Raw genomic sequence first — 21,299 nt, 5'->3', positions numbered from 1 at the left:
GGAAATCCCAAATTTGTATGAGCAGGATTTCCCGACATGATGATTCAGCCTTTTGTTTGCACTTGCTTCATCTCCGTTCCAAGGACGGTCCAGCCTCTCCGTGTTCCCTTGCTGTAAACCCTGCTTCTGTCTGACGTCATTGACATGGGGTGAGAAGCCTAGCATATCCTATAAATTCCACGGATTTTCTTAAACCTTTCCTTCCGCTTCTCCGTTCCAGACGACAAAAAAATGAAGTCATGTTATATATATATATATATATATATATATATATATATATATATATATATATATATATATATATATATATATAACCCTAATGCTCATCTGCACCCCTTCTTCCTCTCCCAGTCAGTATCACAAGGGTGAGAAGCGAAAAGATATCCTTCATGTCGGTATTCCCGTGCAAACCCTTAGCTAAGTTCACCTCTCGTTTGCTAATGCTGGCATTTCGTCACAGATGGGAAACTGTTTCGGATCATCTTCCAACAAGGAGGACCAGCCCCAAGACAAAAGGCAAGTTGCTACATTTTTTCCAGGCGCTCCCCGCATGGTGAATAACAAAAGGTGGTAACTCCCTTTCATGAATTTGCCTCACTGAAGCGGTGTTGTTTTGCTCCTCCTGCCCTGGCTTCAATAACAGCAGCATCTTTTTATTATTTTTTTACTATATATAATAAACCACAGGGACAAGCTTAAAGAATAACAAACGCGGCAAAGTCTCTTGCAAGATGTTATCTTTAGTTTTTACTTATGAGTAATTGCTTTCAAAGCTGTTCTTGTGCTATCATCTTCATGGAGAACAACGGGACGAGATCACGTCCTACTGTCGTTCAAGCTTGGAGGAATATCACAAGTATCGAACGGCCTCTGAGTTGGCTCCTAAGTGTAATTAATGTGGTGGTGGTGAAGGTGGACACTACTGGTTTTACGCCTGTGGAATGACGAAGCCAATTCACCTTCTTCACTCATATTTCCCTGGTGAAGGATGCTCTTTGCTTTCACGAGTTGCTTACAGTATCTCTTGGTGAATAATATAATGAATCCTGAATATTCCAAACTACGTTATCCCTTCCTCTTATTTCTTAGATTAAATTAAACTATGGAATAATTCAACGTGCTACTCAGTGCATATGGCACGAGGGATTTAAGGAAAACCACTTGTGTATTCACAGATATGAGACGGACTTTATGCCTTTTCTCAGTAAACTAATACTCTCAATCATATCTATATTCATCCTCAATCACTATACGTACATAGGAATGTGAGGAATATGTTTAGTACCTTCATGATTTATTGCCAGCCATGGTAACACAACCAAACCAGCTGCAGTAACACAACCAGGCCAGCTGTAGTAACACAAGCAGGCCAGCTGCAGTAACACAACCAGACTAGCAGTAGTACCAGTGAGAAGAACTAATCACAGGTGAGCGAGGATGATAACCAAACAGACAGACAGACAGATACAACCTTTAGGAGACAATCATACTCTTTCACGAACACGCCAGAGATGGATGGCAATACTGTATTTTTCTATCATCTAATTTCTCTTGTTTCCCGAACCTATGAATCTATAAGTAGTTACCGTTATCCGACTTCTTTTTCCATACGATATACTAAGCTACAGCGAAACATTTGGAAAATAGAAAATGGAGACATCGGAAGGCGTTTCGTACCCAACTGGATGGTGATAGATCGCATAACCTTCAGCGTCTAGCATATTTGAACTGCAAGCAATATTAATGCAAGCCACCAGGTCTAAACAGGTTCCCCGATGCAACTTAGTAAGCAGTGGAGGATTTGGGGGTGGGTGAGGTGGAGAAGTCGCAACTTCTCATTGGCCCGCCGCCGTCTAGGCTTTTAAGGTGCGCTTCTGCTAACGTAGAGGTACTACACAAACGCTTACCCCACAGGGTCACGGCGGCGTGGACCTGGAAGCACGTTGTCTCACGTGGAGTTTCAGCCACTGTGGGAACCATCTGTTTTACTAACATGGATTCTGCCACAGCGGTTCCTGTGACCCCACCGCCCAGTAGCACACTGTACACTGTGACAATCTCACAGTCTGTCTGACCTTACGAACAGCTGGGTTTTATCACGATGGTTCAGAAAGATATGAATCAGTCCGATACACAAACAGAGACCTGTACGAGTTATCTTATCCTTTGTTTGTCTTGAAATGCAACAGTGATATTATGAGTGACATTGGTGTAGAAATGCGTGTACTTCAGTCAGCGGCTTTGGCGCCTTGTGTTCAACAGGCCGCGCCGCCCTCTGTTGTTTACATGCGCAGTTGGTATCAAGGTCGCTGAATGAAATCTACAGGCGTGTCTTTCGTCTTTCGCGTACTGATGTAAGAGAGATTTTGCCCAAATCAACGAAGGTGTTGTTTTAAAAGTATATCTAAAGGTATTCCAAGAAAAAAAAAATCAATTAAAATATCCCCGAGTTAGATGGGGTAGAGCACAGCTGTCTGTAATGAAGGATAGACAACCCAACGGATGGATACCTGACTCGCTCCCACTGGGTTAAGTTACACGACTGTGTCAAGTGAGTCAAAACGGCTGAATATGAAAATAGTTATTACTTTCAATATATTATTCATTTTGTCTTCATTCCTCTTTGCCATATGACTTCAATTTTGATGAATTCCTATAAAATACTGAAAATAATCGTTTTCAATACATTATACTAACTCATACCCATGACCGGTGATCCAAACGCCCATCCAACTGGAACAACAACTGAAACTCGCTCCTTTAAAACGACAGTGCGACCCTTGAAGCGTGATAGCCATAAAACGGGTTTGCTTGAAACCCAGGCCATCATAGCCAAGGGTCGTACTCTCATGCTCAAGGGAAGGAAGGGGTTATACTTATAATAAAAATAAGTAGTTGAGCTCAAGGGATGAAACTGTACATCTCTTACGAGACGCAGTCACAGGACGAAGCGCAATTCCAACATCAAACCCGTGGTCAGCTGAACATCAAAGTAACTTCGTTTTCTTTTCCCCCATTTACCCTGCCTGACTAGCATGATATGTACCATTATATAATAATTACCCCTAGGTAAAAGAGCATGTACTCTAGTAACACTAATGACTGTAATCATTTTTCTGTACTATGCAGTGACTCTGTCATTAGTTCATTACTATCTTGGTGCTGTATAAGTGTATATCACATGTCACTAAGTACAGATCTCTCTATTGACACGACATCCTGTTTTAGCATGGCTGAAACGCAGTGTGACACAAAAACAGGCATCTAGGAGAAAGACGGTAAATCTGCCTCCAATGAAAGTAGCCTAACGTTATCCCTCTCCAAAAAGTATTAAAGATTGTAAAGCTGCCGTAACGCCTACTGAAACTACCGTAACACCCATTAACACCACAGTAACACCCAGTAAAACTACCGTAACATCTTATGCAGCTCAGAAGTGGTCTGTGCGCTTATTATACAACCTCTATAACAAGGTAACACCAGGACAGCCCCACGCACCACTGTGGAACACAAAACCAGCTCAGCACGAGGAACCACTCTAGAAAAACAAACCTACATAACGAATCACTAGAACACAATAAAACACCATTCATCCTGCGGTACGTGAAGTAGTAACACAGGTGACATTGTGAACCATGTAACACCCGTTATAAACCGTAACACTAACGCTTAATAACAGCGTGTACCAATATATATATATATATATATATATATATATATATATATATATATATATATATATATATTTTTTTTTTTTTTTTTTTTATACTTTGTCGGTCTCCCGCGTTTGCGAGGTAGCGCAAGGAAACAGACGAAAGAAATGGCCCAACCCCCCCCCATACACATGTATATACATACATCCACACACGCAAATATACATACCTACACAGCTTTCCATGGTTTACCCCAGACGCTTCACATGCCTTGATTCAATCCACTGACAGCACGTCAACCCCGGTATACCACATCGCTCCAATTCACTCTATTCCTTGCCCTCCTTTCACCCTCCTGCATGTTCAGGCCCCGATCACACAAAATCTTTTTCACTCCATCTTTCCACCTCCAATTTGGTCTCCCTCTTCTCCTCGTTCCCTCCACCTCCGACACATATATCCTCTTGGTCAATCTTTCCTCACTCATTCTCTCCATGTGCCCAAACCACTTCAAAACACCCTCTTCTGCTCTCTCAACCACGCTCTTTTTATTTCCACACATCTCTCTTACCCTTACGTTACTCACTCGATCAAACCACCTCACACCACACATTGTCCTCAAACATCTCATTTCCAGCACATCCATCCTCCTGCGCACAACTCTATCCATAGCCCAAGCCTCGCAACCATACAACATTGTTGGAACCACTATTCCTTCAAACATACCCATTTTTGCTTTCCGAGATAATGTTCTCGACTTCCACACATTCTTCAAGGCCCCCAGAATTTTCGCCCCCTCCCCCACCCTATGATCCACTTCCGCTTCCATGGTTCCATCCGCTGCCAGATCCACTCCCAGATATCTAAAACACTTCACTTCCTCCAGTTTTTCTCCATTCAAACTCACCTCCCAATTGACTTGACCCTCAACCCTACTGTACCTAATAACCTTGCTCTTATTCACATTTACTCTTAACTTTCTTCTTCCACACACTTTACCAAACTCAGTCACCAGCTTCTGCAGTTTCTCACATGAATCAGCCACCAGCGCTGTATCATCAGCGAACAACAACTGACTCACTTCCCAAGCTCTCTCATCCCCAACAGACTTCATACTTGCCCCTCTTTCCAAAACTCTTGCATTTACCTCCCTAACAACCCCATCCATAAACAAATTAAACAACCATGGAGACATCACACACCCCTGCCGCAAACCTACATTCACTGAGAACCAATCACTTTCCTCTCTTCCTACACGTACACATGCCTTACATCCTCGATAAAAACTTTTCACTGCTTTCAAACTATTCCCCGTTTCCCGCATTAGCGAGGCAGCGTTAAGAACAGAGGACTGGGCCTTTGAGGGAATATCCTCACCTGGCCTCCTTCTCTGTTCATTTATAATGTTTTGGCGAAGTTGCAAAACAAGCTTCCGGAGCAATACCACAGTGTAACACTGTCTTACATAACATATTGTAACCCCCCAAGGAACAATGTAACACAATGTAACATCGACTACCCCACGTAATACTGTATCACTATATAACATCATTTACCCCCAAGTAACAGTGTACTACTATGTAACGTCAGATACCTCCAAGTAACACTGCACTCCTATGTAACATTTTGTACCCCACGCAATACTGTATCACAATGTAATATCATGTACCTCCAAGTAACACTTTACTAATACGTAACATCGCGTACTCCATGTAAAACCGATTTTGTATCATCATATAACAGTAACACTGTGACATTGTGCATCCCCATACAACACTACAACTATGTAACATCGTGTGCCCTTTGGGATACTGTGTACCCCATGTAACATTACTTCTGTGTAACATTGTGCACCATCATATAAACATGTGTACTAGTCATATAAACATGTGTACTAATCTATAACACTACGTACCGCCATAAAATAGTGAGTACCCCTATACCCCAATGCAACACTTGTGTACCATCATGTAACAACGCTTAGTGTACTACCATATAACGCTGTGTACTACTATACGACACTTAGTTTACCACCATTTAACACTGTGTACCGCTATACAACACTTAGTGTACTACCACACAACACAATGTACCCCTATGTATCACTGTGTACCGCTATACAACGCTTAGTGTACTATAACACTGTGTACCGCTATACACCGCTATATAACACTATGTACCGCTATACAACGCTTAGTGTCCTACCATATAACACTGTGTACCGCTATACACCACCATATAACACTGTGTACCGCTATACAACGCTAAGTGAACTACCATATAACGCTATGTACCGCTATACAACGCTTAGTGTAACAACATACAACACTGTGTACCGCTATACAATGCTTAGTGTACTACCACATAACACTGTGTACCGCTATACACCACCATATAACATTGTGTACCACGACGCACCACCATATAACACTGTGTACCGCTACACAACGCTTAGTGTACCACCGTATAAACTGTGTACCGCTATACAACGCTTACTGTACTGCCATATAACACTGTGTATCCCTATGTATCACTGTGTACCTCTATAAAACACTTTACCCCCACTTAATACTGTGTACCAATATATAACATTATGTACCCTATATAACACTGTGTACTCTATACAACACTGTGTACCACCATATAACACTGTGTACCTCTCTGTAACACTATTTAACACTGTTTATACCATCATTTAGTCCTGTGTCCTACTATGTAACATCGTATACCCCATGTAACACTATGTACTAATATAAAACGCTGTTTACCCCTAAGTGACACTTGTGTAACCCCATAAGTAACAACACTACAGCTATATAATAGTGTACCCCCATTCAGCACTGTGTACCATATATAACGTTGTCTACTTCTATGTAACACTGTATACCCTCAAGTAACTACAACTACATAACAGTGTACCTCCATTTAACACTGTGTACCTCTATATAACACTGTTTACCCCTATGTAACACTGTGTAATCTCTTAAGTAACCATAGCTATATAACAGTGTACCCCCATTTAGCAGTGTGCGTGTACCTCCATATCACACTGTGCTCCCGCCATGTCAGACAACATAGTCGTAACAGTGTGCCGGATGCCCACAGGGGTGTTGGCGGAGGCGGCATGGAGATCAAGGGCAGCGTGGTGCTCATCACGGGATCTGCTCGGGGGCTCGGGCGGTGCTTCGCAGAGACGCTCCTCGCCCGGGGAGCTAAGGTCAGTAGTCAGTAGCGCGGGAGGACTGTGCCCGTTTTCTAAGACCGGTCTGTGTGTGTGTGTGTGTGTGTGTGTGTGTGTGTGTGTGTGTGTGTGTGTGTAAGATATTCATGTAATTCCAGTCGCGTACAGAAGATCTGTCGCCTTTCTCCCTCACTTTCTTCCTCTGTAGCAGATCTCTCGAAAAAATGTCCCGAAATTATACATACGTGAGTGTATATTTCTAGATGAAATCATTCAGGCTTTGAGAATTCCAAATTTCGGATAATTTCATCGTAAATACGAAGGATATGCCAGACTTATATCCTCGCCTGAGGAGGAACGTGTAACCTAACACCACTGGTCTGCCAGCTACAACGCTTGGCTGCCATAGACGAGTGGTCTGGGGTTAATTCATGCAACCGAGCAGAGGGGGGAGAAGTGGACAGATTTGTAACCTTGGCTGTTGAATGTGTGATCCCGAGAACCACAATCATCTACTACGTATCTATAAAAATGTCTACATTTCTCATCGCCAATATAATATTTTTTTTTTCCCCCTCCCATGCTGCTGTCAGGGCTCCCGTAAACCATTCGACCCTGGGATAATCTTAAGTTGGAACTCCTCATGTTCAGGGCTCCCCTAGGCAGGCCATTGGACCCCTCAGATGATTTAGAGAAAGTAGGATACTCTCCTTTTCAGCTACCGCTCCACCTTCTTCCCCCTCCCGGCCACAGGACCTTCAAATTATCTAAGCCTCTCCTCAGGCCGCCATTAGGCCCTGGGATAAACTCAGGAAAAACGAGATTTTCGCACTTGTACGACCTCTCAAAACTATCGTACCCAAGAGCGTGCCCCTCTCCCCCTCCAACACACACACACACACACACACACACACGGCATCGTAGCAGTCTAAATTACACTCTATTAAGAGATGTGTAATAAAATGATTATGTAATCCTGTTTAGTACGATTATGCAAGGAAGCAATGGAGAGGGAGAAGATGTGAGAGTGTGGGTCAAGGAGGAGGATCACTGTGTATGGTGGTGACCCCGCTGGTGCCGCATTAACACCCAGGTCCCCTATCCACGCTGAGGGCCCCGCGCCAGTCTGTCTGGTTGAGGCTCTTTTATGTAGTCGCCCGAGTAGCGACTCTCGGCCTATGAAACAGCTAGTGGATTAAGGGGCAAGTTTGCCTGCTTTTCACTCTTGTTATATGACGAAACGTGTATACATGTGGTTATAAATATACTTCTACCCTAACAGCTCTGTCACAACCTGATTAACACACACACACACACACACACACACACACACACACACTGTCAGGGTCAGGAGGGATGTAAAAATCGAGGAGGACTGCATCCATCTACAAAGGGACCTGGTCAAACTACATACTTGGTCTGGTATATGGCTCATGAAATTTAACCCGGGCAAATGTAAAGTAATGAAGACGGGATACAGTGAAATAAGGCCCTGATTTGAATACTATCTTGCGGGATATAAGCTGCTGGAGACAGATTATCACCTGCCAAATATTAAAAGAGCGTTCAAGTGCGTGGATGAGGAAGTATTAGGCAAGATGCTTACATCCTACATAAGGCAAATAAACAAATACAAAAAAGATGAAAAAGAGGATCCAGCGGAGGCAACAAAGATTGCACCAAAATTAGAATTGGTGAATCACAGGGCAAGGCTTAGAGGCCGTAAATTTACTCGCTAAGAAAGAAAACATTTCCCGCAACAGATCGATGAAGTAGACAATGAACTCCTCTTTGAGCGATGTAGGAATAGGATAACCAGACGAAAACATGATATTAAACAAATACAACTTGTTAAGAAAGATATGAAGACGTACTTTTATAGTATAACAGTGGGCGGTAAATAAGAATATACTGAACGAAAAAAAAAGGTAATTGTAGACAAAATACAAAAAGTTGTATGATACAAAATATTCAAGAGATTGGGGCCCTCACGATTGCAAAACTGAACCCCCTTATAGTACATACAGGTAATTACAAATACGTAATTACGTAAGCTCCAGGACCAAAATGGGCGAATAGTGGGATGTGGAAAGGGACTGGTAGACCATGAACGAGGGATGGCCTGGGATGATACAAGATGTAGGGAAGGAGGGAACACAGACTATGGAGGAGGAAGGACCGAGACTATGGAGGAAGAAGGACCGAGACTATACGATGATGTAAAGGAGGGAGGGAGAGAGCACAAACCATGGAGGAAGATGCGTCTAGTGTGCTACATGATGTTGGGAGACAAGGAAGAAGCACAGGCTATGGAGGAGGGAAGGTCTGGATGGAACAAGATAACGGGAGACTGGAAGGGTAGGCGCACAAACCATGGGGATGGGAGGGCCTTGGGTGTTCGAAGATGAGGGGAGGGAAGGACCGGAGACTGTTACAAAAAGGGAGGAGCAAGAGGAAGACCAGTTAATTCTTAAAAGACAGAAGGAACCCAATCCCTTCAAGCTACTTGATGCCAGAGGCCTTAGAGTGCTGTTGACATGGGCGGTGCACGCTGCTACAACAGACGCCTCCCACACAAATGGAATCTCATCCTGTTTTCCAAAGCCCGTGATACCAGACCGTGAAATGACATTTATCCAGTATTTTCATTCCACTTTTCACTTAAAGCTATCCTTGTGTAGCGTGTTGCCTATATCGACAAAGGCCCCACTGAGAGAGGGTGGAAATATAATGCAGGGAACCAAGCCGAGCGAAATTAAGAGGTGGGTTGTGGCTTCACCACTAAGTGGACTGGTTTAGTGGGAGGACGGGCCAGGGGGTTGGGTCGATTCACTGTGAGGGCCGGCCCAGTGGTGGCTGTTGCAACACCCGTCATGATTAGCCACCATGAAGCGTACTGGGGAGCAGATTAGTGCCTCGTGAATTGAAATATGTGAAGCGTATCAGAAAGAAAACAGCGCCTGCTTTGTTGCCTCGCTGGGTAAAGTGTGGCCCTCAAAACCCTCGCAGACAGCTTAAAACAACCCATCCATCATCGAACTTGATGTACACTCTGCAGACCATGTCCATCAGTGGCACTCCGTTTTAATTGACTTAAACAAACAAGATAGCTAGTCCCACTAACTTAGGCACATCACCACAATAGCATTTTTTTTTGTTCCAACTTGGCAAAAAAAGGACTGGCTCTAAATCCATTATAACAACTTGCAAGAAACTGGTTCGTGTAGCCTTCATATACAGACTGATGATGTTGGAGAACTTACCAATTGCATTTAATTATGAACATGCAACACTAGGCTCTCCCGAAACCTGTTCTACATTCGCAGGTAAGACTGTGTATACATATCTTGCCACATCTGTGTACGTTCTGCAGAACGTGTAAACATAAGGTAATACGTACATGTGTACACGAGTTCTAGCCACACGTGTATACAAGAAACATGTCATAACTGTATACTCATGTTACTTCCCCCTCCCCCTAGACACGTAAACAGTTCCCCTCAGGCCTAGGTAAACAGGTCAGACAGTCTCACAGTAAGATCTTGGTAGCTGCCAGCGAGTGGAGGCTTACGCACAATCTAAGGCCCAATCATGGTACAGCACCACAACGCCGTCCCTCTATAATGAGAATCCAACACTCAATATAAACCCTTTAAAGGTTTTCCCAAGACATTTCTTTTTTGAAATTGTACCCATTAAAACCTGGATAAGCTACGCTAAGAGAGTACCTACCTACTTTCGAGTACCTACAACAACATTTTGCAATTGAGCGGGGACTAACGTGTAGCGCTTACCACAGGGAAAATCTGGAGTTAGGAATAACGAATTATGTGACTTATGTGTTGTTAAGTATTGTGTGTGAGACGTGAGCGCAAATATGTGAGTAATTACTTTTTTGTACAACACGGGAAAGAGACTTTTACATTCGTGGGTACCCTATCTCTATAAGCCATCTCTACTATGATGCAACTTTTCAAAATCTATAGAGAGACCGGATGGTTGGATTCTGGCAGCCGTGGGACTGAAAACATACAGCTGGGGGAACTACAGAACTGGGGGAAGGGGGAAATGTCATAACACTAACTAGTTAGTTAATCACAAAAGAACTGAAGATAAGATGGGGCTGGATACGTCTACGCTTTGGTTAAGCACATGAGAGAGGTATGTCTACACAATACAGGAGGTTTTACAGAGCAAATTCTATGGTTTATACATTATGCATTCAATGATGGTTAGTTGAACATTTAAGTGATGAAAAGTTTCCTGCTGGTAGAATTGTAGTAATACTGTGGTTGGCACTAGTTATATACTTAACGATGAAAATCTAAGTGATGAATATTTTCCTGTTGGTTGCGCAACAGTAATACAGTAGTTGACATAAACATAACTATGGGAATGCTACGCTATTTGCTTGCTCAGCTGAGCACATGTTCACAAACTGTTTATGACATCCACGAGGTATAAACATATTCTTGTATCTGTCTGTACGAGCACTGGTTAGTGCAACATGATTTCCGTGATCAAAGTACGTAAGCGGAGGTTAGGGCGAGAGAAGATCTCGGTGACAGGGGTGTCATGGAAAGGATCGCGCTGCAGCTGGTATCTGTCAGTGTATTTTGGGCGATCGCACCCACGATTCCGACTGAGTCTCTGGTTCGTTACGCCACTAGTCGCAGTGTGTGTCAGTGTTATGGTGTTTATACTTCGCGACCGCAGCTGCGAGCGCAGGCCCCTCCACAAACACTTACTGAGTCACTGGTTGATTTGATATGTATCTCTCACATCTAAATTCACTGAAAGAATAAAACCTTGTGTAAAGATGGTGGATGCAAACATGCATAATCTAAGTATCCATCTGGGAAGGGGGGAGTTGTTCAGGTCGCCATTTGACTTCCAGCGGCTCGAGAGCGCCAATGACACACGTCCGACCCCCATCTAGTTGTTGGACGAGGTGTGTGTGTGTGTGTGTGTGTGTGTGTGTGTGTGTAAATAATGTATGAACATCGGTTAAAAGAAAAGCTCGGTTTATCAAATTCTGGCTGAAAATACACAATTGAGGAATTACAAAACTGGGGGTCATAGTAACAACAATCACAAAAGAGTTCAAAATGAAGGTAGAGCGGGATACTTCGACTCTTTGGATAAGCACATAAGTAAAGTCTGTCTACACGGTACAGGGAATTTTACATGGCTAATTTCATGGCTCGTACATTATACATCTGATGGTGATTAGGTGACCATTACGAGATATAAAGTTACGAAACTTTCCTTGCTCTCTTTCACCTTACAAATGCTTGCTGACTGCATCGTTGTCAGCGTACATCTCGAAGAACCTTTGCATTTTGACATCTTTTGATGAACCATTCCTTCCTCATTCTTAACCTATCCTCTGTATTTGAGGCTAGAGACACTCAATCATAGACCTCACACAACCTTTCACCATAATTCTCAGCTTCCTGGCGACTGAATTCGTTTCCATTTTACCAAATTAATAATTACTTTGTGTAGTTTCAACGATTATATCTTCTCCCTCATTGAACGCGCAAGTAAAGCATTACGTGATCAATTTTTCCAAGCGATCATATATGTTATCACATATGATATCCTCAATATCCATGCTAGTGTGTGTAAAGATAAGATCTAGCAGTGATGGCGTATTAGCCCCTCTCATCCTGAGTACCTCCTGGTTAGGACGATTCGTAAGCAAACGTGGTCATAATTGGTCCTCCCCTCAAGCCTTGATTACAACCATCACTTCTTTTACCGCAGACGTTGTTTCCCAGGGTAATTCCTCCAGCCTCCAGTAATCTTTTAACGAGCTTCTCTTTTCTTTCTTTATCCCTTTGCTCTCGGGGTGGGGAGAGGTCATTATCCAGTCCAAAAACAATAAAAAAAAAAATTACGTCTATCAGCCTCCTGGTCTGCCAATCTCTCAAACTTTGGTAACCCCCTCTTTGAGGCTTGGTCCATTGGTTTGGATTCGTCAGCCTCTGTGTGCCTGGCTTTCTCTGTAATCTCCCCTTTTTGCTAACATAAGCCCTGATCACGTATGCACTGCACTTCTCTCCACTTTTCATATAGTGGACTATAAACTGTCCTGGTAGTCTTTGTCTCCAACAGTTTATATCAATATATCCACAACTTCTCTCACTTGAGCACTTCTTTTCCAATATCCCCAGGTTCGTGTGCCACTGCATCATGCATCATGTTCTGGGTCTGTTGACCAACCCCAGCCACTGATCCTTCACAGCTTCTCTGCACCACAATATTCAGTGGTTTTCGTACCGATTTCTTCTGGTTCAACGTTCTCTCGGACACCTGGAATAGCCCCTTCCAGACTTTTCCAGCTCTTTATTTACTGTACCTTCTTTCCTTCCGTGCGCAGCCTCTTGAACACCCTTACCCGATGCAAATTTGCGTTCATGATCATTTACTCTAATATCTAATTCCATGTTAATGCCTAAGTTCCTCTCTCTCCCATGACACCATCTTTGAGCATCGTACTGATTCCTAGGTTTCTTTTTTCTCCTCTAGTTGTGTTAACTTTTGACCTTTTCTTTTTCTCAATCACAACGTTCAAATGTTCGTTCTCTTGTGATCTTCATTTGCCCCTCTCGTCTTTTCCTTGTGGTTCTCAGTCACAACGGACTGGTCTTGGTGTACTTCCCCTTACCTGCATCCAAGCCTGATTTACAATCCAATCTAAAACTTAAAAAAAAAACTTGACTGCTTGGCTTTGTTTGTGATTCATAACAAGATGGGCACAACTGGTTTGGCTAATTTCAATGTCCTCCCTTTAAGATCTGTACTTTTCTTGGTTCTGGCGGTGCTAAAGATCTTACATTGTCACCCAGATCGAGGATAATGATGGTAATGAAGCTCGTTGGCTCTAAAAACAGCATCAGTCCTGAAGAGAATTTAAATTACATCTCACAACAACTGACGCTGACGGTTACAATGAGAAATTACTTTGCTTTTATTTACACACAGCTGCATTCTTTTTAGTAATTCATAGATATACTTAGATGTGTGTGTGTGTGTGTGTGTGTGTGTGTGTGTGTGTGTGTGTTCGTGTGTGTGTGATACAGTATCCATTCCCATATATGCACACACACACACACACACACACACCAGCTGAAGCCTGGTACCCATTTATCAACCAGTTCCAAAAAGAATGATGAACACCTAGGTTGGGTGTAGGCCGACTGCCACACCAAGGATTGGAATCCATGAGGGCCCGACCAGGGGCTGGCCACCGCTGACTCATAGTCATATGTGTGTGTGTGTGTGTGTGTGTGTGTGTGTGTGTGTGTGTGTGTGTGTGTTTGTGTGTGTGTAATTCTATATTCGTAAGTTGCCGGTATTCACTGTGTCCTTGTTTCGGCTATTCCAACCATCCATTATCTTTACATTAACCCAGTATTTCTTCTCATCCTTCTTAACCATCTCTTGTCTTATCTCGTGATCATGGCCTCTGGTAACTGTGGTGGCTGCACCTCGTGATCATGGCCTCTGGTAACTGTGGTAGCTGCACCTCGTGATGAACTGTTTACAGTGAACATCATCCATTGGATTCAGAAACTTAAAGGTCATCCGTCTCCTCTCCTCTAAAGGTGTTGCGTAGCCTTCAACCTTTCAATGTATCGAGTCTGTGTGTGTGTGTGTGTGTGTTTGTTTTCAGAACCAACAATTAAAGATAAGATATCTGTTCATCAGCGTAATGTTTGTGCGAAAAGTCCCCCCCCCCCCAAAAAAAAAAAAAAGGGTGGTAGGAGTGAAGACAGTGCAGTGTTCACAACACAGGGGCCGTAGTGTCCAGCAATTCAATTCAATTTCAATAATTTATTCCTTGATAAAGGAACGGGATCCTAGTGTTGTCACTAGGCACCCCTGTAGGTGTCCAGCATCGTTCCCACCTCCGTCCCGAGGCCACGAAAAACCATAAAAGCACACCTACTCCGTGATGTCGCGTTTAACGTCATTCACTGTGACGAATGCAAGGAACGCCCGGGGTTCGTGCCCAGAGTTCGAACTGAGGTCATGGTAGCCGGTCCATAGTCAACCCAGGTGTTCATGCTCCCCCAAGGGTTTGACCGATAGACTGGATGGCGTAGCTTGGGCTGAAATTAGTGACTGAGTGAGTAAGAGTGTGTGAAAGGACAAAGTTGACAGGAAATGTGAATAAAAGCGAAGTTATTAGGTTCAGCAGCGTTGAGGGACAGTTGAGTTGGGGTGTGAGTAAGAAACGAGAAAAATTTAAAGAATTGAACTGTTCTAAACCTGGGAGTGGACATGGCGGCTGAATGGAACCATGAGAGCGGAAGTGAGTCAGAGTATGGGTGAGGGAGTGACGGTTCTGAAAGGTGGTTTTCGTGGATGTAGAGAGGTCGTTGTCTGGGAGGGGAAAAATGGGTATGTTTGAAGCTATATTTGTCCCAACAATGGTATGTGAATGCGAGGCATGGGCTACAGATGAGGATGTGCGGACGAGGGTGGACGTGTTTGGAAATTAAATGTCTGAGGACACTATGTAGTGTGAGGTGGTTTGATCGAGAAAGTGAAAAAAAAAATAGATAAATAAGAGATGTGGTAATAGAATTATAGTGGTTGTGTGAGCCTAAGAGGGTGTGATGAAATGTTTGGAAATATGGAGATAATGACTGAGAGGGAGGTTGACATAGTGAATATATCAGAAGCGGACAGAACATAGAGAAGTAGACCAAGCTAGAGATGGAAAGATGGAGTGAAAAAGATCTTGAGTGATTAGGGCCTGAACTTAAGTAGTATATAGGGGCCGACGTACTGTCAATGAAATGAGCCAGTGAAGCGGCCAGGGTAAACCACGGGAAGGACTGTGGGGCCTGATTGTGTGGCTAGTGAGCTGTGGTTTTGGTACGTTACACATGACAACTAGGGTATGGATGTGAGCGAATGAAGCCTTTCAACCTGTTCCTTTTGCTACCTTACTAGAAAGGCAATCAAATATATATATATATATATATATATATATATATATATATATATATATATATATATATATATATATATATATATATAGTTGTTTGCAAAATGTTAACATACTGAATATAACCAATACAACCATTACGAATGCTAAAGACCAATAATTATATATATAAAAGAATATAGTTTTACAAATGATTCCAGACTCGTGAAAATGCCTCTGGAACAGAAAATAACAATTTCCCAGAGAATGTTCCTGTTTTGGACACTTTTTTCAATTTCGAAATTCAGACCGAATAGCAATTCAAAATCCATTTTCACAATATTCAGGCCTGAAATAACCCCTCAGAGGAACGAACGAGAAGTACGTTAAGGCTTAACTAATTCGTATGAAAATAAACTACCAGATGATTCTGGAAACCACTAATAACAGTTGTGACTACGCTCGACAGAAGTTACACAAGGTAAAGGCCTTCATCAAGCATCACTGCCCAGCTGGGTGTGTGCCTTGAGTTTTATTGAATTCATGATCATGAGTGTATGTTCACAGCTGACAACAAAACTGGGCCAGCACAACGCAACGTGAACTGATGAGAACCAATACTGTAGCTGGCTATCTGCGACTCAGAGAGTGCACTTGCTTGCGCCCAACTCTCATCACAATGCCCCAACTCTCATCACAATGAATGTAGGTGGATGATAAGTGATGCCATAATGCATCCCCTTGAAGCTGGGGAAGAAAGATCAATTCATGTAAAAAATCCAACAGACACCCTTATAAATTGCACGATGCAGAATAAGGTGGATGTATCAGACAACAAAGCCTGCTCTTGACCTGATGATGAGGTTAACCTAGATATGTCAAGTCAATCTACTTAGACATCCTGACACACAAGACTCGTATAGATAACATAACGGGTCGGGATCATCAAACCTCATGAAAACGTAAGCATCACATGTGATCTCTCCTGTGGTCCTCAATAAACCGTCAGTAGACATGCACACAAAAGGACTCCACCAGTAACTCAACGAATGTTTTGTAAGCAAACGTTTACACCCCCCACAAGACGGTCGGTCTCCCACTAAGCTGCCGGGGTGTTTATTTTCTTTCTGGCTGTTTGGGAGGCCGCGGCTTGTAGGCCTAAAGGATTGGTTGGGCAAGGACAAGGCTTACCAGAAGAGTAAGACCTGAATATCCTCACATATAAAAGAAAATATATGTGATGGATGATCGATAAAGAAGCAATGCCAGATACTGCAATATGTGTAGTGCGTCAGGAAACTACTATGCATACACCATAATGCATATGTTGCAGTCAGAAATAATCCATATCTTTACTTACGTTTCATCAGCTTGTTACTGTGAACTACTATTGAAGGATAAGAAAGAGAGTAGTTACAAAAAAAAAAAAAAAAACTTACCTCTTTCATCATGCTGGGCCAGCATGTTGTCCACTCCCGTCTTCTCCAACCAATCATGGCTTGCGTTCTTAGAATCATAACGACGGACATCCTGGTAGAGGCGCGAAGGCTAGTAGAGGAACAGGTTCAGCCGAAACTGTTGAGTGTAGTTTGTCCCCTCCTGTTGATAATGAACAAATCCACTGGTAAACTTTGCCAACAAAGCTATTACTACACACTGCAGAATTTACTTTTGTAAGATCAATGAGCTCAGTAAGTACTCTTACCCATTCCAAGATATGTGCAAGCAATTCATCATAATTATGTTCTACCTCGGATACTTGAAAAGTATCATAACTTTATATACTGTAAATACTTCGTTTGTTGTATATCTCGACACGTAATCCAATTATTGTCTTATTCAACAACTGTAAACTTCCGAATAACACATTGTGCAGCCCAATCCTTGTTAACACCATTCTCATTAAGTAACCTATAATGTATTCCAGTCAGTGTGGCCCTGGACCTGGACCTTTTGTGCATTCTTTATCCTCCTTTGCGTCATCCCGACCACAGGATGGGTAGAAGTGTACAATAAAGTAGCCGCTCTTGCCGTAAAAATAAAAAAGAAATAAAACCCAAGGGAAATGTTAACCATAGTGTGTCAGCCACGTCCCACAGCCTACAGAAACAAACAAAACGAATCCAAACCAGTACTCATGTACGTACCCATATGCACTGACCACATCAGTCAACCACGTACTTAACTTCACGCCCAAACCGAAGGAAATATGGATTTTAACGACAACCAAATTTTCAGTAGCAAGGAATATCGTATGACAGAAGTAAACTGATAATACAGTAAAACATCAGAGGTAGCTACGGTAGGAGGCACACAACTGAAGTAACCAAACAATGAAGCTGAACTTAGAAGAGCCGAAAGTTCGACACCAATGAAAAGAGTGTTTAGCTCCAACACGGTCGACACAAGTAAAGCATGAAAGAACGAAAACAAAGTTCGAAATAATTCTAAACTTTCGCTCATAAGCAAGATAAGGGACATCTTGGATACTGATGAAGGTGAAAGTCATTTTGCTCGTAACAAGGTACGTCTGAGGGCAACAGATGCTGTATCATCATCAGGAGTAAAGCCTCGTCAGCACTCACTCGAAAGGAGCTAATAACCTCCGCTACTTTGAAGTAGCGCAGCTTTAGCTAAAGACTGCAGAAGCTCCTGGGAAAGGAGTTCTAGAGTAATTCCTAGACACTTTCATAAGATATATGAAATAACTTGATCAAATCTTTTCGATATGCAGCTAGGTTAGTTTAGTTTGGAAGGACAGCCAAAGCAGTACTTTCACATTTCTTTTAGATTTCATCTTTACACAGTGCAATACCCTGTGACCCCAAGCGTTCCTGTGGTATGGCGGAGGCAGCTTTGGTATAAAGGAACAGGTTATCACCCACATGACCCTGGGTAGTGAGGCGGCGTCTGGGAGCGCACTCACCCACAACCACATTCCTCCCCTCACCATTAAGACAGCTCGACGAGAAGACAGACACCACTCCCACATTTGGAATTCTCTCTCTCTCTCTCTCTCTCTCTCTCTCTCTATATATATATATATATATATATATATATATATATATATATATATATATATATATATATATGTATTTCTTTTTTCTTTTTTTAATTTTCCAAAAGAAGGAACAAAGGGGCCAGGTGAGGATATTCCCTCTAAGGTCCAGTCCTCTGTTCTTAACGCTACCTCGCTAACGCGGGAAATGGCGAATAGAATGAAAGAAAAAAAAGAAATATAATGATGCTACAACGTAGTCACATATAAATTAAGAGCATGAATGGACGCTTTTCTTTCTTGCCGTAAGCGATCAGGGAGGATGACTGAAGTCACGTCTCTATATCGGATGAAAATCAAGTTCATGTCATAAGGCAATAACACGTTCTGTATTCCACCTCTTAATACATCTTGCGAGGGTCCTGTCCACATTTTTCGCCACCTGCAGGTCAATCCTAATGCATGACATTTCTACGTACGTCAGTCACCTTGAGAAAATTTACACGCACACGAACACCACTGTAAACCGGTTGTTCATACTCGTTTCGTATCCTAAAATAATATATAATTAGGCACAAAGTTCATCTTGTGCGTGTATGCGCATACTGACAGGTGTATGTTTAGCGGCTCTGTAATTGTTTTTTTTGGCCAAATCTGATGCTTATGCTTGCGACGGCTAACCACAAACCAGGCTCATGATGCCAAACCACGAAATTTACATGATTTTTAGTACCGAGGGAAATTTACATAATTCATGTGACGAGGGGAGGAGCTTCCATTAACTTTGTTGTACGTTTTGGGTAACGACCCAAAATATACATAACAAAAGCTATTTATGACAGACACAGCATCTGGACACAAATATCAATGCTCTACCAAGACATGCACATTATTCAACTTTCTAGCAACTGTGGTTCATCCAAGCAGTGACTAAAATGTGACTCTAAATACATTCTGAAGAAGCAAATGTCCAAAATATATCAGACTTTTCTGAGAAATTACCAGAGCTATTATTTCAATTCATTCAGGGACAAACCATCCTGAAGAATATGGTGCTAACATCGCATTAACGGGCCCATCAGCCCAACCACTCAAAACACATCAATATAAAATAACGGTCTCGAAAATTGGAAACATTAGACTGGTTTTAACAAAGATGGTCGCAAAATCTTAGAGCAATATCTCTTACTGATGCCAGACATTCCATTACGGTTTATCAAACTGACCCCAGAATGGGCTGGCAATTAGACAAAGACCCGGCGAATCTGTAATTCAATATCGACTAGGCTATTACATTATTGTGCTTCGAATTTACTGCCAACTCTGCTTCAAAGGCTGTCTTTACGAAATTTTTATTAACTGTGGTCGGAGCCACCTACTCACTCCCTGTGCCTGGGGTCTGTACTGACATAATGTATCAACTGAACGGTCGTAAAATTTACGAATCAATGGAGTAATACCAAGTACGCGCACACGCACAAGCACCAGGTTCATTCCAATTCAGTGGGAAGAGAAAGTGCGTGCTTTGAGGAATTTCCTTAAATAGAAAGTTGGAATAAGATTTGGGTGCAGAGATGTGGTGTGAAAAATTAGTCTTCCGAGTGCCTCTAATGTCTTACCCATGCCATAGCATGTGGGGTTATAAAAGGCAATAGAAAAAAATGATATATCCTGCAGGTCACACTATCTGAATTCAGGCAAACAGATCTTCAAAAGTGGATGGATTAACAAAAAAGTGATATTAAACAACGTAATTTTAAACAACGGCTGTGGTCACACTTTGTGTGTGTGTGTGTGTGTGTGTGTGTGTGTGTGTGTGTGTGTGTGGGTGGGTGGGGGGCGGGGATTCTAAACCAGTTGTTCTTACATATCTATAAGTTTTCCACTAGCACGTTTTCAAAATCGGACTGAATGATCTAGCTATGTACTATACATTACACAGAATTCATGTTTCTTGGTCCAAGACAATCACATGTTTACCAAATGACGTCCTAGCTACGTCTCTTCGTTGTATATCAACTGACTTATATTTCTCTCTTGTGTCTTCCCTGATGATGTGATTATTACACGAAAGTGCACTTCGGAACTTATCGTGTTTCATTTTCCCCATGGACTCATAGGAATATACTTGATCACGTGCAAAATTGTGATCCTTTCCAATATATATATATATATATATATATATATATATATATATATATATATATATATATATATATATATATCCCTGGGGATAGGGGAGAAAGAATACTTCCCACGTATTCCCTGCGTGTCGTAGAAGGCGACTAAAAGGGAAGGGAGCGGGGGGCTGGAAATCCTCCCCTCTCGTTTTTTTTTTTTTTTTTTTTTTTTTCCAAAAGAAGGAACAGAGGAGAGGTCCAGGTGGGGATGTTCCCTCAGGGGCCCGGTCCTCTGTTCTTGGCGCTACCTCGCTGTCGCGGGAAATGGCGAATAGTATGAAAAAAAAAAAAAAAAAAAATATATATATATATATATATATATATATATATATATATATATATA

General features: G+C 42.3%; 1 protein-coding gene and 1 long non-coding RNA gene across 2 annotated transcripts in view; one reads left to right on the top strand and one right to left on the bottom strand.

Annotated features, from left to right (window-relative positions):
- The window catches only part of LOC139753724 (uncharacterized), a 105,551-nt gene that overhangs the window by 52,756 nt on the left and 31,496 nt on the right, over window positions 1–21,299 (bottom strand). The window contains exon 2 of the long non-coding RNA XR_011713755.1: window positions 17,218–17,377. This is a non-coding gene — a long non-coding RNA (uncharacterized lncRNA). The remainder of the gene's footprint in view (window positions 1–17,217; window positions 17,378–21,299) is intronic.
- LOC139753723 (15-hydroxyprostaglandin dehydrogenase [NAD(+)]-like) overlaps window positions 1–21,299 on the top strand; it is a 63,944-nt gene that overhangs the window by 18,114 nt on the left and 24,531 nt on the right. Inside the window, exons 2-3 of the mRNA XM_071670472.1 lie at window positions 461–516; window positions 6,759–6,870. Of these exons, the coding sequence (XP_071526573.1) occupies window positions 461–516; window positions 6,759–6,870 (168 nt within the window). The remainder of the gene's footprint in view (window positions 1–460; window positions 517–6,758; window positions 6,871–21,299) is intronic.

The sequence above is a fragment of the Panulirus ornatus genome, chromosome 15 (genome assembly GCF_036320965.1).
Source record: "Panulirus ornatus isolate Po-2019 chromosome 15, ASM3632096v1, whole genome shotgun sequence".
In the NCBI taxonomy this organism is placed as follows: Eukaryota; Metazoa; Arthropoda; class Malacostraca; order Decapoda; family Palinuridae; genus Panulirus; species Panulirus ornatus.
This window is presented reverse-complemented; position numbering and strand designations above follow the sequence as displayed.